The sequence below is a fragment of the Panthera leo genome, chromosome C1, assembly GCF_018350215.1.
Source record: "Panthera leo isolate Ple1 chromosome C1, P.leo_Ple1_pat1.1, whole genome shotgun sequence".
Classification (NCBI taxonomy): domain Eukaryota; kingdom Metazoa; phylum Chordata; class Mammalia; order Carnivora; family Felidae; genus Panthera; species Panthera leo.
Window position 1 is genome coordinate 153,576,618 of NC_056686.1, and position 24,965 is coordinate 153,601,582.

General features: G+C 36.3%; 1 protein-coding gene across 7 annotated transcripts in view; it reads left to right on the plus strand.

The window, feature by feature from the left end:
* The window catches only part of LOC122227843 (sodium channel protein type 2 subunit alpha), an 84,829-nt gene that overhangs the window by 22,757 nt on the left and 37,107 nt on the right, over nucleotides 1–24,965 (plus strand). For 4 of the 7 annotated variants that reach the window (XM_042952568.1, XM_042952571.1, XM_042952569.1 and 1 more), the window contains exons 11-15: nucleotides 5,031–5,378; nucleotides 9,360–9,492; nucleotides 13,829–14,067; nucleotides 20,035–20,208; nucleotides 22,872–23,228. In XM_042952568.1, the coding sequence (XP_042808502.1) occupies nucleotides 5,031–5,378; nucleotides 9,360–9,492; nucleotides 13,829–14,067; nucleotides 20,035–20,208; nucleotides 22,872–23,228 (1,251 nt within the window). Of the gene's footprint in view, nucleotides 1–5,030; nucleotides 5,418–9,359; nucleotides 9,493–13,828; nucleotides 14,068–20,034; nucleotides 20,209–22,871; nucleotides 23,229–24,965 lie in introns of all 7 variants that reach the window. The other 3 variants (XM_042952573.1, XM_042952572.1, XM_042952570.1) reach the window with 2 other exon arrangements.

Consider the following 24,965-nt stretch of genomic DNA (forward strand, 5'->3'; position numbering starts at 1 on the left):
TGGTAGAAATAAAACCGTCTTACCCCTGGATGGCACAGTGCTTTCAGAATTGTAATGATCATCAAGTGTTTTGATTATCACCTCAGAGACTTTGTGAGTTTTGTGACTTTTGGAATCCCAAGAAAGCAGTTTTAGAGCGTAGATCCCCACTGAGCTTGGGAAGGTTTGTGGTTTTGAGGTTTTGTTGAAGACTCAAACATCTCAGGGCAAGTTTCCACATGAGAAATTCTCAGCAGATGGTTCCCATCCGTTTTTAGCTATGCTGCTGTGCCTGGACCCAGTAACTATGGGCTTTCTGAGTGGCAGGTTCCTAGAAGTGAACTGTGTATTCTTTCAGACCATCTGTGTGGTTGTTCCCATTCACATACAAACCTCATTGGAAGAATCATTCTTCAGACCCTCATTTCAAGGGGAACTGAAGCAAAATTTTTCTAGAAGTGTAGCCAAAATTGTTAGGTGGAAATGCACTGAGGAGTATTTATGACACTAAATAAATAGTGGTGTTGAGTGGCACTTGATTATCTGTCTCATGTTTAATGTGGGAGTCCCCTTGAAAGAATACCTTGATTCTACAGTGCAGTAAATGTTCACTGGATGCCTGTGGCTTATGTACTAACACAAGCTGTGGAAACTTTGAAATTTAGGATCCTTAAATTTTGAAATTACCAAGAGAATTACCAGGAATACGGGTTCTCAGAAGACAATTTCACCAGTGGTGAAACCTTAGTATCTATACAGTAACAAAGACAATTAGAACAACACTGATAGATAGGGGCGCCTGGGTGGCTTAGTCGGTCGAGCACCGGACTTCGGCTCAGGTCATGATCTCACGGTTCGTGGGTTCAAGCCCCACGTCAGGCTCTGTGCTGACAGCTCAGAGCCTGGAGCCTGCTTCGGATTCTGTGTTTCCCTCTATCTCTCTGCCCCTCCTCAGCTCTCTCTCTCAAAAATAAACGTTAAAAATTTTTTTAAAAAGAACAACAATAGACAAAGTGCATTGCAGCTTTCAATATAAATTTGTTTAAATCTGTCACTGCAGCCCTGAGCAGATACCATAATCATCACCCCAAACTACAGATGTGAAAAGAAAGAGAGGGCTGTATTCTTTGTCAAATGCTTGTTTTATTCTTGGCATTCTTTTTACATTATCATAATTAATACTAACAGCTCTGCGTCATATTACTTTCACTATTTATTAGGCCCTGTGAAATTAAATAACTGCCCAATGTCATATAGTTATTAAGGGTTCAGGTGGTATTCAAATTTGATATGACACTGAACCACCTGAACTTTCCACTTTCTCAGCCCAACCTGAAAGAGTATTTAAGAAAACTGATAAGGCAACTTACCATTTGATTTCACTAAACAATTAATATATAGGATTTTAGTTGTTTCATACATTTTATAGTATAGAGTCTCACAAAAACTTATATTTAATAGGTGTAAAATTTTTATAGGTCAACTTGATTCATTCCAAGTCTAAATAACATTATGACATGGGATAGATTAAAGGATTAGTAGGGTTTAGTTCATATTTAAAATAGAATTTGTTTTTAATATCTGCATTTTATACTCATTCTCGTTCATGTTGTCATAATCATTATGATTTAATTAGTGGAGACATTAATCTTAATAAATGTGAATTCCTTAAAAATCAGATTCCCTTTTTGCAGCATCTTCATTTTGGAAAGAAAGGAAAGGAAGAAGGTAGAAAGGGAGGAAGGGAGAGAAGGAGGAAAGGAGGGAGAGAGGGAAGGGGTTTCAAAATAAAATAAATTTTACTAGAGGTAAAATTGCCCAAATTTGAAAGAGCAAATCACCAGGTGCCACAGAGAGTCTCTTTAATTTGCTTTATTTCAAATCCAGTAGACCTAATTCTAGGTGAAATCATGAAGCCTGAAAAGGTTAAGTTTTGACCTGCTTATTTCTATAAATTGTGCTCATGGATTTCCCCAGTACTGTCTTCTTGGTAACTATTTCCTAGCTAGCTGGGCATGATAAGTGATCACTGACTTATACAACATGCACCATCTGGCTCATACTGATACTTGTTTCTTAAATGGTATCCGTATTTTTAAAAAGTGAAAGATTTTCCTTTTATCTGATAAGTAGTCAAACAAATAGCTAAGAAGATGGAGAGGCAGAGAGAAAGAGGAAGAGGGAGAGAAAGAGAAAGGGAGGAAGAGGGGAGAGAGACAGGGAGAATCCTGAATTTATACTAATCCCACTCTCCAAATCCCTGGAAGTAATACTGAAAATATCAAGCGAGGTAGAGGTTCTTAACCTGGGTACAGTGATGAAAGGTCCATTTTTAGATTTTTTGAAAGCCCAAGACCCCAAAGCATTAAAACTATTGTTTTGTGGTAACATGATGGAAAGGCAATTGTGTTGGTAACCATTTAAACCTTCATATTAATATATATATATTATATACATATATAGTATATATAATGTAGGCTTTTATTGCAAGATTAGAATTTTTCAGTATAGTAGGTGGATTGTATGAAATCTTTCTTAGGCTTCAGTTTGATTTTTTAGTATGGGAGAGGGGAGAGAAAGAAACCAAGAGAACAGTCTCTAATCAAGTCTCAAGACAATCTGGACATTTTATTTTGAAACCTTTACAAGATATAGTCGGCCTTCTTAAGTTTTGCTTTTTAGAGATTCATTTGTTATGGCAGATTTTTCTTATTGGCCATCCTTTATTTGCAGTGCAGCATTTGATTGTTATGGATTCATATAATTAATGCAAGCAGTAAAAGTTGATGCTAGCGGATGGGGCACAATCGTTTTTCATACAGCCATCTCATGTAAACTGAGCTCTTGTATGGCATAATTCACCTTTGAACTTGGAGAAACTTTGTGTGCAATTTTATAACATATCTCCCTCCAATCCTTCTATTGGCTCTGAATGGAGTACTTATAGCTAAAATATAAACTCTTAGTAAGAGTGATACATATAATTTCTACCTTATTTCTTATTGCCAAGCATTTCTTATCTTTTGAGCTGACGATAACCAGTATGTCACAGATCCTGTAATTCTTATGTTTTTATAGCTAAATCAAAATATCTTGTGAAAAGAGCAAAAGGAGATGAAAGAAATTGGGTAGTCTAAGAGAAATTTTAAAAATAATTACTTGTATGGAAAATAATAAAGGAAAGAAGGAATTTTACTAATGAAGTTGGAACTAAGATGAAAAAATTTGGGAACAGGAAAAGTAGAAATGACTTCTGTTGGAGGAGCAGATCAGTCTCTTTAAATGTGCTTCTTTGTGAGGGCACCTGGGTGTCTTAGTCAGTTGAGCATCTGACTTCGGCTCAGGTCGTGATCTCATGGTTTGTGAGTTTGAGCCCGGCATTGGGCTGTGTGCTCACAGCTCGGGGCCTGGAGCCTGCTTTGGATTCTGTGTCTCCCCCTCTCTCTGTCCTTCCCTAGCTTGTGTGTGGGCTCTCTCTCTCTCTCTCTCTCTCAAAAGTAAAGAAACATTAAAAAATAAGTAAATGTGCTTCTTTGTGTAAATGAATAGAATCCCATAACATAAGAGAGTGTTTAAAGTTTATAAATGTTTTGTAGATGTTTATTGATGTTACTGAGAAACATTATTCTTTAGCTAAAAAGAAAATCAAAAGCAGACTTGTTGGTCAGGGAATATGAACTGTATATAGGTACAAAATAATTTTAGTTAGCTTTAAATCCTTTGGAGAGAAAAAGATCAAACTAATAATATTGAAATGATGAAATCAGTATTCTTTCTATTAATAATCATAGAACTCTAACTCAAGTCAGCCTAAATAAAAAGAGACCTGATTAAATCAGATAGTATCTGTGAGTAGCTTTGGGCATAGCTGGATTGGAGGGCTCAAAACACATTATGGCCAAGCATTTCTCCATATTTCAGCCCGGGTTTCTCCAACACAGTGGCAAGATTCCCACTGCAAGTTCAACCTTCTCGTCAATATTCTTAGCACCCCCAATTGAAAATGCACCTCTTTCCCAACAATTGTAAAAGAAAGAAGTGGCTGTCAATGGACCAAGCAGGGTCCCCTGCCCCTCTTTACACGATTCTCTATGGAATACCCTCATTGGCTAGGCCTGGGTCATGGTCTTGCCTCAACATTACTGTCAAGGATAATCAGGATACTGTTGACAGAACAAGGAGAAGTGGATATCCGATGAGCAAAAAGTGTTTACCACAGTAAAGTTATAAACGTAGACTAGTAATAAACAGGAAGTGATTAATTGTGTTCAAGGCTGCTATGCTTAAGAATCAAGGTAAACTGCATGGTGGCAGTGACAATGTAGCCATTTAGAAACCTGGGTAATGACTGTGACCAAATACTTAGTGAAAACCAGGTTTTTGTGAATATGGTATTCTTCAGATTTCTTGAGAGACAGAAGAGTGAAAATCAGGGAATGAATCATAAAGTTCTCAGCTTGATTTGTTTAATTTATTCATGAAGACTTTATAAAATATGCAAAGGGAAGGGGGAAAGCTGCTCCTTGTACTATAATTAAACAGACTTACCAGCAAGCTTGATTTTATTTTCCTCTGTGGTAAGGTCTGCATCAGGGTGTGGTCGCTAGTGAGCTCTTGGTGTATTTCTGGCTTCAAAGGATCTAAATGTAGGTGTATATGCAATTGCTTTCCATTGGCTTGTTAAGTGAGGCTGGCTTCTAGAATAGGGTCTAGCAAAAAAATCTGTTCTAGTGCCAATAATGGGACAAAACAATGTTGAGGGGTATTTGTGACTGTCTTAAGGCATGTGTAAAATAGAAGAAAATGGCGGAAAATTAAAAAAAATGAAGGAAGGGAGAAAAAGGGAAAGCAAATCAAAAAGAGGTGGGCCTAGTAGAGAGTGCCAGAACACCACCAGCAGTTAGCACAGGGTCCCATGGTTCCACTCATCCAATGACTTGGCCTTAAGCAAGTCAGCAAATCTGAAACAACAAGTTAAGTCTCACGTATTTCTGAATGACCGCTCTTAACTCCTTTCATCTGTGTTTCGTTTGCTTTCTTGTTATTCCTAGTCTTTATTGAGCATCCGTGGCTCCCTTTTCTCTCCAAGACGCAACAGTAGGGCGAGCCTTTTCAGTTTCAGAGGTCGAGCGAAGGATATTGGCTCTGAGAATGACTTTGCCGATGATGAGCACAGCACCTTTGAAGACAATGACAGCCGGAGAGACTCTCTGTTTGTGCCACACCGACACGGAGAGCGGCGTCACAGCAACGTCAGCCAGGCCAGCCGCGCCTCCCGGGTACTCCCCATTCTGCCGGTGAACGGGAAGATGCACAGCGCCGTGGACTGCAACGGAGTGGTGTCCCTGGTGGGGGGGCCTTCTGCTCTCACATCTCCAGCTGGACAACTCCTTCCAGAGGTGAGGCCAGTGAAAACTGCAGCCACTGGGAAGGGACCTGTGTGGTGTAGGCGGGAGGATTGTTTGATTTCCACATGCAAGAATTTTGTAAGGTCAGTTGTTAGGGTTGGTTCAGTCCAGCTGTGAACTTCTTTTGTCAAATTGTTCTATTTAGAGTTTTCTACAAATTAATTAAAAATATAGGTTGGGTCTCATAAAATCTAAATAGAAGTATTCATCATAAAACGGGAAGAAGAAAAAGATATACTCAGAGGCCCAGGCGTGTGAAACTTGCCAAAAAGCACAGCAATAACTTATCAAACATAATGTTTAATTAATATAATAGAACATTAATATGATAGAATGAAATGCAAGAGATTATATACTCAGCTTAAGGAACTTGTTACTACTGTCCCATCAAAAGGAGAATTTGATACTTCACTTGAAGTAGATACTATCATTAAAGACATCTAAATCCTGCCCTGCAACATTCTTTTTCTTTGCAGGTCAGAGTACTGTAACATGTTTAGCACCCACTCAAACGACCCCAGCCATTGTACCTTTGTGTGGTAAAGAAGTCACTCAAAGTACCTGGTAGGGTCATGTATTGTCATTTTTAGAACAGATTTCGATTTTCTATATTACTATCATGATTTCTTTATGTAAACAAAGAGACTGTAAGTCAAGAATATAAAAAAGAGTTTTGACTAAAGGATATATTAGGATAAGAATATAATAAGGATATATTATTGACATTTTCATTTGTAAAACGTAAGGTGCTTTTAAGCTTTAGTATTAAATAAGAATTTAGTCGCTGACATAAAAGTATTCAAGCCATGTCATTTGGTTGTATTTTATAGTTTGCCAAATCATATTAAAATCTTCTTTGTATGCCTTTTTTTAATACAATCGCATTTATTATAGTTGGACAAGCTCTTTAAGCCACAATAAAATCATACAGAGTCAGCTTTTAGTCACCTAGTAGAGGAACTTCTTAACTCGGGTTACAGAAATAGCCATTGATCACTTTTTTTCCCATGGCCTCTGCCCCCAGTTTCTCCCAAAGAAATGTCCAAGCTTCCTGGATTCAGATAAAATCGTGAAAAAGTAGAACTCTGCGGTGAAGGAACCAGGAAGAATGGAGAAAGAATATCAACGTCTCTTAAAAAATAAGCGTAGCTGTGTACCAGACACTGTCCAGAGCACTTTACATGTATTAGTTCATTAAGTCCTCACCACAACCCTTTATCATAGTTACTAATATTATCCCCATTTTGCAGAGGAGGAAACTGAGGCCTGTGCATGGTGGAACTAAGATTTGACCCCAGGTATGCTGGCTACTAAACCTACATTCTATCCATTCTTCAGTATTGCCTTCCTTTGATTTTTTTTTTAAACTTTCTTAAATGGACAATAAGAAATTGCTAAGGAGGTAAACATTTTCATTTTAATCCAGTGTTTCTCAAAATATACTACTTCACACTCAGACTACTTGCATCAGAATTCCCTGGAATGCTTCTTAAAAATGGAGATACCTCATTTCCCTCTCCCCCAACCCCTGGCAACCACCATTCTGCTCTGTTTCTGTGAGTTTGATGGTCAAAGGGTACAAAATTTTCATTAAGCAAGATAAATAAGTTCTGGATATTTGTGGAGCATAGTGCCTATAAGATAATGATACTGTATTGTATACTTAAAATTTTGCTAAGATGATAGATCTTGTGTTAAGTGGTCTCACAAATAATAACAGCAACAACAATAATAAAGCGTGTGGGAGGAGACTTTGGAAGATGTTGAAGTTGTTTGTGGCCTTGATAGTGGTGATAATTCATGAGTGTATACTCATTGAATTGCATACATTAAATATATACGGCTTTTTACATGTCAGTCATTCCTCAATAAAGTGATTTAAGGGGAAAAAAAATAGAGATTCCTGGGCCGATTGAGACTTACTCAGACTAAAAGACTGAAGAGAACCAAGTCAGGGAAAGTCCTTCCTTAACAAGCATCCCACATGATTCTTACACATAGTAAAGTATGAGCATCACTGATCTTGATAAATGTTAATTGAACAAACAAAAACAAATCCACAACTTTTTTGCATAAATACAAAGAGAATCTCAGAAAATAGCATTTTCAGTAATTACTATAAAACTCCTGCCCTATCAGAGAGGGTAGGATAAATCTCTGAAGGCAATTTGGAACCCATTTGAAGCAGAGCTTAGCGAGATCCTTTTATTTCCCCCTCTGTCCTGTCCATTCTTCAATCCTGTGGTCAGGTGCTGAGAGGCAGGGCACTACCCTGTGGTGCAGCTGGAGCTGAAGGTGTAGATGAAGGAGTAGGTTTTCAGAGACTGCAGAGGGGGAAATGAGAATAGAAAATAAACAGCTGAAGGCGCCTGGGTGGCCAGTCGGTTGAGCATCTGACTTCGGCTCAGGTCGTGATCTTGGGGTCTGTGGGTTCGAGCCCCACATGGGGGTCTGTGCTGACAGCTCAGAGCCTGGAGCCTGCTTCGGATTCTGTGTCTCCCTCTCTCTCTGCCCCTCCCCTGCTCACACTCTTTCTCTCTCTCTCTCTCTCTCTTACTCAAAAATAAACATTTAAAAATTAAAAAGAAAAAGAAAAGAAACAGCTGAAGGCAAATGACCCCCTCCAAAGCACACAGTATCCTCTATACATAAATTCAATGGAAGCAATTTAACTTAAGAATTTCCTCAGTAATATCGTTAGAGGTTCAGAAATCTATCATTAAAGATTAGACAGATCTAGGATTGCACGTATAGTTCTCTATAGAGCAAAAGAGACTAGATGAACTGTAAGTGACCTTTTTTTTTCTCAAGACATTGTTTCTCTGACCAGGCCAAATATTTTAATTTTTGAGAGATAACCTTTTGATTTAAAGAGCTTTAGTTTCATCAGAGAATGGTTATTTTTTCTCATTAATTTTATTTCTCTTCTATGAAAAATTACTTTTAGAGTGACCTGTATAGATGTTTATCACCATTAATGGCAATCATATCAGTTAAGTGGAAACTTTGCTTTTGAATATGTCTACATTAGAGGTATGCAGATTAATAACATAATATTACTCATCCCACAGTAAAGTCAAAGTAGATGAACAGGACTCATATTGCTTTTTCAGAAATAGGGAGAATCCTCAGAGAACTAAAAATGACTTATTTGTTATTGGCCCTCAGATCTGCATTTGAAAAGTATGAGTTTTGCCCTTTCTTCCTGTGATAATTAATTTCATTGTTTGATCTCCTAAAGTAGGAATAAATTTCCACCCGTGTTGAAATCTTAGTGAGTTTATTTTGGAATAGAAAATCATCAAATCATTTTATCATGGTTAAAAATCAAAGTTCCTAAAATTGGTGTTATTGCCTTAAATTAGAGTATCGGTGCCAAGGATATGGGTTGTTTTGTGGATTTTTTTGGAGTTGTTTTGTAAATGTAAGACAGTTGCAGATTAGTTCTAATATTTTACTTTTATTGTTAAAGATGTTAGGGAATGCTACCTGTTGATAATGAACAAAAACATTTTACAAGTGGAATTCACATTTTAGGGGAACTGTTACTGATGAGTATTAGGGAAACCTTAAAACTTCTTTCCATACATTAAACCACATGAATATGTGTCTATAAAGGTCTAATAATTCAACCTGAGGGTATATCAAGGAACAATGAGCTTGACTCTGAAGTCCTAGGTAAGATTGATTGAAATGCTAAAAGTCATCTGTATGATGGTAGGCATGATCCCTCCAGTCAAAAGCTCCAAGGGGGAGGAATTAAAGTCCAGCTTGATTGCAAACCCTGGCATCCCTGAAGGATGAGAATCTGATGGGCTTTCAAACACTTCCCAAGAATGATGATTCCAGCAATGTCTTAATGAGCTATTCTCATCTGGTGGACATTTAGTTAAGCAGCACCTATTATAGGAACGCTTTGGGTTTTGCTACCCTTAAGAGTAATAGTTATTTTATCTGAAATTTTATTTTCAGGGCACAACTACTGAAACAGAACTAAGAAAGAGACGATCCAGTTCTTACCATGTTTCCATGGACTTGCTGGAAGATCCTACGGCAAGGCAAAGAGCAATGAGTCTAGCTAGTATTTTGACCAACACCATGGAAGGTACGTCAAAAGCCTGACAGCAGAGCTACTTGGTGGTGCTTTGGTAATGATGAAAACAAAATACTTCCATAAATTCCAAGAAAATTCTTCCTGACCTTATACCATACCAGCATTATATCTCTTACCAGTTAAAAGTAAAATCCACATACAACACATAGATTGTACTATCTCGAATAGATTTTTACATTTAGTCTCCAGGAAGCTAATGCAAATTCAAGATATACTTGGAATACTGCTTTTGTAGATTAAATTCTAAACTGTTGAAGCTTGTTGTGTGCATGACAATGAAAAGAGTAACATTATAAATATTTATTTTCATGATGATGCTAACCCATTTGAATTGTGTTAACTGCTTAAGACACAAGTTATAAAGTCCTTGTATTTAACCAGAAATATAAATTAAAAATGTGGATTAGGATTCTATATTAACCTCTTTGAAGCATTTTTTTAAAGAATTTTTAGAACTACTCTTGCCTCTCTCTGACCAGAGTATTACAATATATCATCTCTTTCTTTAGCTGCAGATTATATTTCTGAGTGGTTAACATATTGTTTAGACGTCTGGACCTTATAATGCCAAAATAAAGACTTTGGGGACAGCTTGATCTGTGATCAATTCTTGGCTCTGCTACATGTTAAATGTGTTAATTTATGACTCTAAACCATAGTTTTCCCATCAGTAAAATGCAGATAATGAAGTTTAGGCATAAGATTGTTGTAAGAATTGAGACATCATATATAAAGCACCTATGTATCTGAATTTAGAAGGCAGTTAATAAATATTATCATTATTGTTTTATTTTCATTGTTTTTGTTAATTCACATTTGTGTCTTTCCATGCTGTAAGTTAATTTAAATATGAACTATCAACTTCAACTACTTGGAAAATACCTTCATATAAAATATATTCTATCCTCCTCCCTTACCCCCTTCTCCCTTCTCTCCCTATCTCTGTTATAACTACCTCTTTCTGCCCTCTCCCAAGCTGTGTGTGTGTGTGTGTGTGTGTGTGTGTGTGTGTGTGTGTGTGTATGTGTGTGCAGACATGTCAAAGGAAAAAAAAAGAGAGATGGTGAATGAGAGATGAGGCATAGGCACATGGCTTTCTTATTGTTAGTTATAGTTTCTCTTGGTATTGGATGGATTCTTGGAATAATTCTTTTCTAGTCTGAATGCAAAGATCCTTTGATACTAATACCAGTACCAAAGCCTAAAAGTCACAGCCAGGAAAAACCCACAGTGTAGATGGCTGAATATATAACAGCCATGTCAATATTACAAGACCCAATTTCTATAATATCCTACTGCAGTATCAGAAATCTTTTCACTGATTTCTATGGAATATTAAACTCAGTACGTTCTTCTCCAACCTCGCCTGCGTTAGCTTGCACTCCCTCTTCTCCCCCAGCTGCCAGTAGCTTGCTCCTCCCTGTCCCTCCAGGTAAATCTTTTGAAGATTCTCTGGTCTTCTGCTCCTTGCCATAGCAAAACCACTGAGAGGAAGCTGCCAGTGGTTCTGCTACCGATGTCAGCAGCATGTCTGCTCCCTAAAGCAAGAAGTAGAGAAGGAGACAGGGTAAGTCTAAATCAACAGTCCTACTTTGCACTTCTGATACCATTAAGTTTGAGCTAACATAAGAAATTACTTGAAAAACATCAATCCACCACAAGATTGGACTTGTCCACTAATTAAGATATGGAGTTCAAAATGAGTGCACCCAAATGCCTCTCCATTGAAATGTATCTCAATGGAGTTGCCTAGGATGTCCTAGAAATATGTATAATTCAGGAAGCAGGAGATTGAGTGTTTGGTTTAATATCTGCAGACCTTTGTGACTTTATACTTTTGTGAGGGACAATGGCAAGATTTTCATTCTGTTTTTCGTTGGCTATATGGAATGTGGCATTGATCTATGTTGGTTGTTAGCAATACTTCACATACACATGCATACTAGAGCTGTCTTTAATATGGTCCTTCCTCTTTTTGTTCCTGCTAACAGTAGAAAGGTTTCTTAAGTTGACATAATTTGCTTATTTGGGGATCTTCCTTCAAAGCTAATCATGGTTTAATTTACCCTCTTTTTTTTTTTTTTTTTTTTTTTTTTTTTTGGAACCAGGCTTGTTGATCCAGCTGGCTGGCATCTTTTGTTTTCCTTCTTTTGATGAACTACAGTCAAGTCTCCATTGTCCATGGTAATGAATAGCCTATTTAATGAAATTGTTTGCTTTTCAAGTTTTAAATGCAAAAACCGCATAGAAATGTTTCCTGGTTACATCCATGGGAAGGATAGTGAGAGGGAAAGTTACGAACACCTGAGGAATTGAGGAGACCCAACAAAATATCTAAACTGGGATGTAAATGAATCCCACTGCGGATAATCCACACAGGAATAATGGAGAAATGGCTGTCGTTCTTTCATGAGTGCTTTGTTTTGTTTTAAAATGTAAGATTATTTTTCTCTGTCTCTGTCTCCCTCTCTCCTGTCATTCTCTCTCTCTCTCTCTCTCTCTCTCTGGCATGAATAATTGAATGATTTTATTTTAGAACTAAAACAACTTTGCTTCACTTTTTCCTGGTGTCAAGATGAGCAACACTGGATGAATTTTCCCTTTTGAACTTTTCTCTGGTATATTTTTTTTCTACACAATTCCTGTTTGCTTCTTTTTATCTACTGAATGACAAGTAGCATTTTAAAAAATAACTTATTCTGACTACACATAGACCAAGAGTCATTATTTCATTTCTCTTTTGTTATTTACTGTAAATGACATCTTTTTATCTTCAGTATAAGCATGATGTTATATAGGAGTCTTAAAAGTATCTATGCAATAACTGGTGATTAATAATTATGTTTTGCCTTTGATTTATACCTCAACTCTTCTTTATTATTTACAAAATTACATATTAAGAAAAATAGAATAAACTGTGCACTTGAAGAATTTTAATACCTAAAGAGATCACTGAAGAATCTACCTCCAATAGACTTCTGTTAAAAATAATTGGGAAATTAATTTCCTAGAGGGAAGTGGTAAACTTATAGCATTAGCTAATAGTGAATGTTTATCAGCAAAACAAAAAAATCATTAGCTGTGGTCATGTTTACCGATTCCATATGCTGTTTTCTCTCCCACAAAGTTTAGCTTCTAGTAAATTATACCAGGTTTGGAGGGATATTACCATTGCTACTATAGTAATACTAAGGTAACTGATCAAAGTCAAATATGTCATGAATGAAAAAAGAATCTTTCCCTCTACTTTAGTGTTAAGAAGTGGTGGTCTCATATTTCGCAAAGCAGGTAAACAGGTGTGAAGCAATAACACGGGCAGAAAACAAGTTCTCCAGTCTCTTCCCACTCAAGAGTGTATTAGAAGAACATCTTACCCAAGAAGATAGTAATCTCCCACTTCCTAATTCTCCAAAATTCTTTGCCAGTATTTGCCAAGTTTCAGTATTTTGAATATCACCTTAAAGAGCTGTGCAATCTCTCTTCTCTCTCCTATTTTTTAGTTGAAATGCTTCTTGAAACCATTGTACCTTTTTCTTAAATAATGTATTTTGATATGAAATTTTATAGGCTTGAGACGATAATTACACATTTTAATACATTAAAATAAATTCACACCATGAAAATTTATGAGTTCTACATATGTTCCACCGAAAATCCTCTTGTATTTTACCAGTAGCACATAAGTCCCAGTTGAAACATTGATTTGTGCTAACAGTGAGTATCCCAGTTCCTTAAGGTACATATTTTCTCTTCTTTTGTGACCTCTAGTTAAATAATGAAATATAGAGAAAAACAATCTTGATGAGTTCAGTATGCAAGTCTGTATTTACAAGGCTTATCTGGAAACTTTTTAACTAAGACTGGTGACACTGACAAAAATATCTCATTTTGCCTCAAAACACATGCCTAATCCAAGAAACTGAGATTCAGTATGACTGATAAAGGTTTTAAGACATCTCCTGAGAGGGATTCTTTGATAACATATATGCATCTGGCTCTATCTGGAGCATGGATGAGCTTAACCCAAGTCCTACCCATTAGTTTTGGATATCCTTGAAGATAATTTTCAGGCAGTTTAATATCGCAGATAGAATCTTGGAAATTCTGTTTAGCCAAAATAGATTTGGAAAGTTCACTAGACTTTTTGTGGCCATGTTTTCTACAGGCCACAAAACCATGATAGGTGAAACCTGTTCCACAATCAGATTAACCCATTAAAGCCTTTTGACAACTTTAGATTTCTAAAAATTCACTTTCAATTTAAACCAAATGCTGCTTAATAGAAAGTAAGCAGTTTTCATGAGTATTGTAACTTTTTTTTTTCCAGAACTTGAAGAATCCAGACAGAAATGCCCACCCTGCTGGTACAAATTTGCTAACATGTGTTTGATTTGGGATTGCTGTAAACCATGGTTAAAGGTGAAACATCTCGTCAACCTGGTCGTGATGGACCCATTTGTTGACCTGGCCATCACCATCTGCATTGTCTTAAATACTCTTTTCATGGCCATGGAGCATTATCCTATGACGGAGCAATTCAGCAGCGTGCTGTCAGTCGGAAACCTGGTAAGACTCACTGAGGGTTCCTCTTCCCACTGAAAGAGCTCATGATTGCTTTAAGGAATTTCATATATCGCCTTCAAGTTAAATATGAATTAATTGGCCATGTAAACCTGGACAGCAGAAGTTTAACATCCCTTTTTCAACAACAAAAAATATATTGCTACAGTTAAGGAGTGGGAAAGAATAATTTTATGTACAATTTGATTTAGAATTAAATTTAAATTGCCCATCCATTAGAAAGATTATTATAGGGCATCTGGGTGGCTTAGTTGGTTAAGCATCCCACTCTTGGTTTCAGCTCAGGTCATCCTCTCCTGGTTTGTGAGTTCGAGCCCCATGTCAGGCTCTGTGCTGCTGGTGTGGAGCCTGCTTGGGATTCTCTCTCTCCTCCTCTCTCTCTGCTTCTCTCTGTCTCTCTCTGTCTCTCTTTCTCTCAAAATAAATAAATAAATTTAAAAAGAAAAATGATTATGAATTATAGAGGACATTGGTCTATGATAACAAGATTCTGTGTATTTCTCAGGTATTTGGAATAGATTCTTAAGGACATGACTACATTTGTCAATCAAACTGTAAAATATACCAAGTTAGGTAATTTTGAAATATAATTTATAAACACCTGAAGATGAATTCTTTTGGGAGGAAATATCACATAGAGATTATTATTTCTGTGTGAATTTTTCCCATAAATGTAAGAATTTATAATGATGAATTTTTGCATACATTTTCACTTAAAAATTTGTGTTAACATTCACTGGCTATATGGTAGAGGGATAGAAAGGAAAGTGATCTTACACCGAGAAACAAAATGAGGGCACCTGGGTGGCTCAGTCTGTTAAGCATCCGACTTTGGCTCAGGTCATGATCTCACAGTTCCTAAGTTCAGGCCCCACGTCGGGATCTCTGCTGTCAGTGCAGAGCCCACTTCGGATCCTCTGTCCCCCTCCATCTGCCCCTCCCCCCACTCACTCTCACTCTTTTCCTCTCTCTCCCTCTCTCTCAAAACTAAATAAACATTAAAAAAATAAACAAAATGAATAAATTCAGGCAACAAAAATATATTGATACCAATGTAAGTGGCTTAAGTTCTCATGCACCTCCCAACCTGAGAAATGAAATTTACATGAGCTTCCTCTTTCTAGGTTCCCATAAATTCAGTCCTAAGGTAGATACTATGATTGTCTGTATTTTACAGTTGGGGCAACTGTACCCATGAGAAATTGGCAGAACAATGGGAAGTCTGAACACTATATCAGAGACTCTGAAAGCTCCTACAAACTGTGGTCAGAAATCATAGAACTGGAGGGTAGGAAAGGACAATAACATTACCTAGTCCAAATTTTCACCTATATAAGAACCTCTTCAACATTATCTCTAAAAAATGAGAAATGGATGAAAGAAACTTTATGGAGGTGGATATTAGGAAACAACTCAAATGGGAATAAGCAAAAATAAAGGGAATTCATTACCTCAAGTAGCTAATGTCCATTTGGGCACAGCTCCATGTTTTAACCTGTCTAGATTCTGGTTCTCCAGCAATGTCATTGGGAGTCATTTTCTGACCCTACTTCTTTCCAATGTGTTTCCTTCATCTCTGGCTGGGTATTCTATTGATGGCAGCATTCTACCAACTTTTATCTTACCCCTGGGCAGAAGGATTGTGCTTCCTAACTAGTTACTTTAACAAAGGTCTAAGAGTAGAATATTGTTGGCCTGGTTGTAGTTACACGACTATTTCTAAGCCAGTCAGTTACTCTGATCCTAAAGTTAGAATGCCCTATTTGAGTACACCAGTACCATTTCTTATCACTGAAGACAGAGTAAATGAGTGGATTATAAAGAGAAAAAAAAAATCCAAATCTGACATTTCTAGGAGAGTAGGTGCTGGAAAGACAGAAATAACAAATGGACAATTCAAAGTGGAACTTGTCTTTATGTGTTAAGGAAGGCAAGAATTGCATTTTGAGATGAATCATGGAATAGTGGAAAATATATGGACAGGATACACATTCTTCTCAAGACGTATGAAAAATTACCCAGGATAGGTTATATGTTAGGTTATAAAATAAACCACAATAAACTTAAAAAGATTGAAATCATACAAAATACTTTTCTGACAAAAATGGAATTAAATTAGAAATCAATGAAAAATGGAGTGCCTGGGCGGCTCAGTCGTTTTAAGTGTTCAACTCTTGATTTCAGCTAGGCCATGATCTCACAGTTCTGTGAGATCAAGCCCTGTGTTGGTTTCCACACTGATAGCATGGAGTCTACTTGGGATTCTTTCTCTCTGCCCCTCCCCCTCTCACGCTGTCTCTCTGTCTCTCTCTTTCTCAAAATAAATACATAAACATTTTAAAAGATGACTCTTTAAAAAGATCGGCAGAAATGATAAATCTTCACTTAGACTTATAAAAAAAAAGTCAGGAATGGGGTGCCTGGGAGGCTCAGTCAGTTAAGCATCAAACTTCAGCTCAGGTCATGATCTCACAGTTCGTGAGTTTGAGCCCCATGTCTGTGAATTTGAGCCCTGAGTCTTAGCTGGCGGTACAAAGCCTGGAGCCTGCTTCAGATTCTGTGTCTCCCTCTCTCCCTTTGCCTTCCCCCACTCACACTCTGTTTCTCTCTCTCTCTCTCTCTCTCTCTCAAAAATAAATAAACATTAAATAAATTTTAATAAAAATTTAAAATAAACCAGGAATGAATAGGGGATATCACTATGGGCCTTACATAAACAAAAGTTTAAGGAATACTATGAATAATTTATGCCAACAAATTAATATCCTACATGAAATGGAAAAATTCCTAGAAAGTAACAAACTACTGAAACTAAGTCAAGAAGAAATAGAAAATCTGAAAAAACCTGTAGTAAGTAAAAATTGGATTAGTAAAAAAAAAAACAAAAACAAAACAAAAAAAAAACTATTCCTACAAGGATAGCCTAGGCTCAGATAGTTTTATTGGTGAATTCTATCAAATTTTTAAAGAATTAACACCAATCCTTTGCAAACAGTTCCAAAAAATAGAATAAAAAGGGACACCTCACAACAGAGTTTAGAATTTGAAGCCAACCAAGGTAGAGAAACTGAACAAACACTTCAAGCTTTTCTTTGAAACCCCACATGGGCTGCACTTCAGAAGTAAAGACTATGCCGAAGAATTAGAATTCAGCTAGGACAAAGAATAAACCCAAATCATTCTGCCCTAATCAAATATAAAACATAGCTACCATAAATTCCAGGTGGCCAACCTGTAACCTAATTGCCTGATAAAACAAAAATCGTTGTTGTTCAGAGGAAAATAATTGATCAGAATTCTCTACAACACATTACATCACATAAAAAATTGCATGATATGTGAAGGAAATAGGAAAATGTGTCTTAGTTGAGAGAAAAAACACTCAATAGAAATAGATCCAGAAATGACTGAATTGCTAGCATCAACATAAAAGGACTTTAGAGGAGCTATTATAAATGTGTTTAATGCTCTGAAGGAAATAAATGGTCATAAAGAATAAACAGATGGAGAGTATGAGCAGGAAAAAATGAAAACTATAACGAAGAATCATCTAGACATTTTAGACCTAAAAAGAAAAAATCTTAAAATGAAAAATTCATTTGATGGGTTTTTTAAAAAGCAGACAACAGAAGAAAGGGTTGCTAAACTGAAGCAAATCAACAGAATGATCCAATTTGAATGGCAGAGAAAAAACAAAAAGAAAAGTATACTGAGTCTTCCTAATCTGCAAAATAACATCAAATGGTCTAATATTTGCATAATGGAGACCCAGAAGGAGAAAGGTGAAGAGTAGAACAAAACAAATATTTGAAAAAGCAATGGCCAAAAATTTCTGAAAATTGGTGGCAAATATTAACTTAGACATTTTAAAATTAAATTATAAAATTTCAGTGAACATCAGCAAGGATAAATTTAAACTACATTGGGCAAATCTTAGTCAAGCTGCTGAAAATAAAAGAAACTTTTAGAAACAGCCAGAAGACTGGGGCTGATATCTCATCAGAAATAATTCAGTCCATGAGAAAATGGCCTGATGAAAGAAAGAAAAAAAGAAAAAGTTAACTTAATCTGCAGTGAAATTGTCCATCAAAAGCTAATGTGAAATGACTTTAACATGAACAAAAACAGAGAAGTTGTTGTGCCAGAATTATGCTACAAGACATGCCAAAGGAAGTTAGTTCTTCAGGCTGAAGGAGAAAAGCATATTAGATGGAAAATTGAATCTGGGAATGATGGTCACTCAAAATTTAAAAATGTAGGTAAATAGAAAAGACTGTCTTTTTTCCTTAATTTCTTTAAAAGACAGCTGATTTTTTAAAGCAAGAGTTTACAGTGTATGTAAGTGTAAAATATATGAAAAGATTAGCACATATGATTGGGTGGCAAAAAGATTGCTTAGAAAAGAAACAAAAAGTGTTACACAGTATTTAATACCTGTAGAATATTCAAACAAGGATGTCTACTCAACAATAAAAGGAGAATAAGCTGGTAATGCCTGCATGGATGAATTTCAACCTGAAGTATTCAAGAGATATTTGGAAAAGTCAGTAAGACTGTCAGGTTTCTGAGATAGTCACCAAGTTTGAGAGTGAGTTCATTTACTGAGTTAGTATCAAAAGAGAAGCAAGGTTGTGCAGAGAAAATTTTAAGGTGAATTTTGGATCTGTTGAATTTGAGATACCTGTAAAATAGCCATTCAATGAAAGTATTGAATAAACAAGTGGGTATATATTTCTGGACCTCAGGAGATGTGCTTGAATGGAAAAATAAATCTCAAAGTGTAAACTTATTGTAAAAGGAAAATTAGAGTAAGAATTTCCAGGACAGAGAGACCTCTGAAGAAATCCAATATCGAATAATTTGTTAGAAGAAAAGCAACTGAGAAGTGTCCAGGGAGGTGTGGATCACTGAAGCCAGGAACAGAAAATATTTTAAAGAACAAGGAACAGTAAACAATGTGAAAAAACTTCTGAAGAGGTAAGCAAGATAACTGCAAAATTTTCAATTGAATTTAACAATGGTGATGTTGGTGGCTATATTGGTGAAATTGGTTAAAGCAGGTTGTGTTGACTGATATGTTGTAAAGTTGAAGAAATTGAACTACTGAGTATAGACAAGTACCCAACCTCTTAAAGAAGTTGGGCCATGAGGAGAGGATGTATAGGGGGTAGCTAACAGGGGAAGTAGAATGCAAGGAGAGTTTCTTTGATGATGCTGGTGGTAGAGAAGGACTGAGTGTCCGTTGCTCCCTATAAAATCCCAATTGGAAGCAGTCAGTAGCAAGAAGAGATTAAAACTACAGGTTAATTGAGAAGGTGAATTCTTTGAGAAGACCAAAGGAGACACAGAACACAGGCAGAGAAATTAGAGCAAAGCATGGGTTTGGATATAAGTAGTTAGGTAGATGGAACACTGAGAAAGTTCAGGTTGGCTGACCTCTGTTACCTCTCTGTGACACAGAAGTACTGAGAGTGAAAGATAAGGAAACAGGTGAAGACATGTGGAGGAGAAAGGTTGAAATAGTTGTAGAGTAAGGAAATAGAGAATGGAGAATGCTGCTTCTTTTTGGTCAGGAAAATAATTTTTATTTTTAGTATTCTTACCATCAGTAGGGCTGGTGGTGACCATGTTTATTACAGCTAATGTGAAATATTCTTAGCACAAGACAGAGCCGAGCAGTTGACCATAATGATTTAACTGAACCTTTCATGTAAGATAACTAAAATGACAATATTAATTTTATTGTCTTAATTCATGTACTCCTCATCACTTAATAAGCCTTAAATATAATAAACAGTTAAATATTGATTTGAGTACAGACCATTTGAGGTTACTGATTTGTTGGACCTAAACCAATTTTTAAAATTTTTAATTGGATTGTGGTCTGTTGGGAGACAATAATTATTAGTGTTTTCAAGAGTATTCACTTGTGTAATAACATTTCTCATTTAGGTCTTCACTGGGATCTTCACAGCAGAAATGTTTCTGAAGATAATTGCCATGGATCCATATTATTACTTTCAAGAGGGCTGGAATATTTTTGATGGTTTAATCGTGAGCCTTAGTTTAATGGAGCTCGGTTTGGCAAACGTGGAAGGATTGTCAGTTCTCCGATCATTTCGGCTGGTAAATTAACTGGGAGTATCCGTAATGGTTTTATAATTAATATAATCAGACGTCACTCTTATCTAGTAAGAATTATAGGATTTCCCACAGTTACAATATTATTTGAATACATTTAAAAACAAACTGGATTTCTCCACAATCAGACAGTACTTTGATCTTTATCAGAGCTTTCATGGATAGATGAAGTTCATTCAAATGAACAGCCAACAGTTCTGTCTCTAGTGATTGAATGGCAGGGCTAATGGGGAGGGAGAAAAAAAAAAAAGGATCCATATGTAAATCCAAATCACAATTAAACAACACAATATTCATCTTTCAGTTATGTGGAGTTAACCATTCATAAGGCTTGGCTGAGATTTAGGATGAGCCACCTTTCTCTCAGAGGCTCAAGAATTATGGACTTGCCCACTTTGCCCCCATAGAAGCCAAGACTTGAGACTGGGTAGAGTAGACAAGAAAAGATGATAGAGCTTCCCATGCATTTGCCCCTTCAGCCAACCAGGAAGTCACCAAATCCAGTCTCTAAGAAGAGTTGCCTATATTATATTTTATTAATTTTAAACAAAGTCTTTTATTTGATCTTTATATTCATCAGTTCACGAATCTTTTAAATTAAGAGACAAAATATCACTTGGCACATTTCCATTTAAAGTGTGATACGTTTTATCATGCTATTACTTTGAGTTGGCTCTTTTTGTGACTTACTTTCAAATAACAGAGGTTGTATATAATTTGTAAAGACAAGTTCCTATCGGTAACTTATCTTAATGGTGATTAGGTTCAAGAGTTTGCTGTGAAGTCTTTTGAGAATTCCCTTACTGCCTTCAAAGATCAAATTTGAGTTGAGATCCTTACAGCTAAGGTCCTTACCTAGTCGTCTAGATAGCTATGGATCTAATTTGAACCTAGAAGGATGCCAAACAACAACAACAGAAATGATTAGAAATTATTGTGTAACAAGTAGTATGGGCAACTACTTTAAAAAGTGTTTAGTAAATCTTTGTGATGATTGTGATTCAGTTTGGGGAAGTAGGAAGTGATGGAAATAATATCATTAGTGTTTTGCTTAGTATGTAGGCTCTTTTGCGTTAATTATTCCCTGGCAATAAATTAAACATTTTGATGCTTATATTTTGTTCCTTTGGATCACTTATATGCCATTAAATAATGTACTACTCCTGGCCTGACATTTCCTGAAACATCAGAGATGAAACGCTGCTGCAGTTGAACTATAAATGGTACTTTAGAGGATTCCATGAGCTAATAATACAACCAACATGTCAAGTACAGTGGTGCAAGCCATTTACACACTATAATGAGTTGATTTATTAAGTCACTAAAGACATAAGGGTTGACAAAATATATATTTTTACTTAAGTCCAAGTATTTCTTATTCAAATAAAGTAGTTCGAGTAATCCCCCCTTATCTGTGGGGATATGTTTCAAAACCCCCTGAAAATGTAGATAGTACTGAACCCTATATATACTGTTTTTTCCTATACATACACACCTGTGGTAAAATTTAATTTATAAATTAAGCACAGTAAGAGATTAACAATAATAAGTAATAATAAAACAAAACAATTACAACAATATACTCTTAATAAAAGTTATGTGAGGGGCGCCTGGGTGGCTCAGTCGGTTAAGTGGCCGACTTCGACTCAGGTCATGATCTTGCGGTCCGTGAGTTCAAGCCCCGCATTGGGCTCTGTGCTGACAGCTCAGAGCCTGGACCCTGTTTCAGATTCTGTGTCTCCCTTTCTCTGACCCTCCCCTGTTCATGCTCTGTCTCTCCCTGTCTCAAAAATAAATAAAACGTTAAAAAAAAAATTTAAAAAAAAGTTATGTGAATGTGGTCACTCTCAAAATATCTTACTGTATTGTACTCACCCTCTTCTAGTGATGATATGAGGTGACAAAGTGCCTATGTGATGAGATGAAGTGAAGTGAATGACGTGGGCATGGTGACAAACTGTTAGGCCACTATTAACCTTCTAACAATATGTCAGAAGGATCATCTGCCTCCAGACCATGGTTGACTGTGGGTAACTGAAACCACAGAAAGTGAAAACGCAATTAAGGGCAGGGGGATTACGGTGTAGTAAATCTCCTATAAAATACAGCCTGATGTTACAGCCAACTAAAGATAACAGCAAGATTAAAGCAATCTAAAGATTTAAAGAAATTAGTTGGTTTTTCTCTTGTACCTTGTATAATTTGTGTTAACTTTATCTGTACCTGTGCATCTCAAGTACACTACAAAATGTATCCACTTTGGGCTTTTAAGTAATGACAGCCTCCACTTCTTTGAAACAGTTTCTGCTAATTAATCACCATCAATCTTAGATATATCAGTTTCCCATAGAAAAACAAAAAGAATATTACATATGCTTATGTAAGATTCTGGAAATTTTGGGGTATCATTATTAAAATGCCATTAAGAACTGTATAATGTAATTGTTTTATTTACAAAATAGTCTATTTTAGAATGAAAAATAATGCATGGTATTAAATAACTGATACATTTGCTAGATAATAGTTTGACACACAAATAACCCACCACCCTACAATTAAGACAGTTATGCTATAGATTTTCCCTGTAAATAAATTTACAGATTCTTTAGAAGGCAGGGCAGTAATAGCCTTCTTGCTCTTGTTTCCAGCTCCGAGTTTTCAAGTTGGCAAAATCCTGGCCCACCCTGAATATGCTGATAAAGATCATTGGCAATTCTGTGGGGGCTCTAGGTAATCTCACCTTGGTGTTGGCTATCATCGTCTTCATTTTTGCCGTGGTCGGCATGCAGCTCTTTGGTAAGAGCTACAAAGAATGTGTCTGCAAGATTTCCAATGATTGTGAGCTCCCACGCTGGCACATGCATGACTTCTTCCACTCTTTCCTGATTGTGTTCCGCGTACTGTGTGGAGAGTGGATCGAAACCATGTGGGACTGTATGGAAGTCGCTGGCCAAACCATGTGCCTTACTGTCTTCATGATGGTCATGGTGATTGGAAACCTGGTGGTATGTAGTAAAAATATTTTCCTTATTTTCGGTAAAAGAAAATGTAACCATAAAAATTATGTTCAACAGATGAATGTTTTATGTTTTTGGCCTTTTTAAAATCAATCCTCAATTATTCATTATTGCAGGAACTATGGAGACCCACATAAGTCTTCTTTAAATATTTGTTTATTCTTTGTTTTTAACTTTTTCCAGTTTTATTGAGACATAATTGGCATATAACATAAACTCTTAAAATACCTTTTGAATCAAAGTTGTTCTTCGTCACTATACCTCTTACTATTCCATGGAGAGAGCCATTTCTGGCTTTTACCTTTCAGTTCTTGTATTAAAGCATGGATGTGTTACTAAGAATAGTCACTCACTTTATTTATAAGTATCAACAACAGTATCACTTGAAAATGTTTCATATTCAGTTCTCCTACAAATTGGAGTTAAAAATTAATGATGATCTCAATCCATTAAACACGCATAAGTTATTTGGTACTTAGAAACTATAGTGTTGGCAAGTAACATTGACTCAAAAATCACTTACCATGTCTATATCCAATGAACCATTCTCAACACATCTTTACTGATTCCTGGAGGCATGGAAAAGCTGATAAAAAGATATATATGACACAGTGATATGACTTACTCAAATAGGATTAAAATAGAAAGTATCTAACACGTGTCAAAAATGTAAAAACAAAGTACTATGTATCAAGTTCACTAAGTGGAAACATTGCTTTACAATGGCAAGGATAATCAAGGAAGGCTTTGTCAAGGAGTTGAACCTGAATTATCTTTAATTAAGATGTAAGATTAGATTGTTAGGAAGAAAAGTAGACTGTCCCAAACCAAGCAACAGTGGACCCAGTGGATGGAGAAGAGAAAACAATAGACTTAATGAGGGGATCAGGTTCTTCTACTTTAAATATTAGGTAATTATACTGAGTTTCATGATTAAGTCCCAATCCAGAGACATAGAACAAGGACTGACATAACCAATATTTTAAAGTATATAATTTATAGACTTAATTTCCTTTCACATAAAAGTAACCTCCAGTTCCCCAAAGGAAGAAGAAAAGGCTAACAGTTATCATTTATTTCTATTCATTTGCAGATTTCAACATCCTCAATATTGGGTTAGATAATTCAGACCTATTCTTGAAGTAACAAAAAACATGAGCAGTGTGCAATCCAGAAATTTGAACTGTGACTTAAAATGACAAATATTTATTATCTCTAGTTTCTGTGGGTCATACATTTGGGAGCAGCTAAACTGGGTGGTTCTGACTCGGGGTCTGTCATAAGGTTGTTGTCAAGATGTTGGCTAGAGACCCAGTTGTCCTGACTGAAGCTGAAAGATCAGCTTCCAAGAAGGCTCCATCTCTTAGTTATTGGCAGGAAATCCCAGTTACTTATTGGCTGTTGGCACAAAGTCTCAGTTCCTCTCCACATGGACCTCTCAATAGGATTGTTGAGTATCTTCATGACATGGCAGCTGGCTTCTCCCATAGCAGGTGACATGAGAAAGAGGGCAAGGAGAAGCTTTCTTTGTGTTCTGATCTTGAGGTCATACACCGTCCCTCTGCCATGTTGTATTCATCAGAGCTAGTCACTAAGAAGAACTCAACTTAAGAAGGAATTGGGCTTTAACTTTTGAGTGGAGGAGTATCAAATAATTTGTAGGTATATTTTATAGCCACCACAATCCCCAGTACAACTTGCTTGCTTTCAGAGAAGTATAAGATT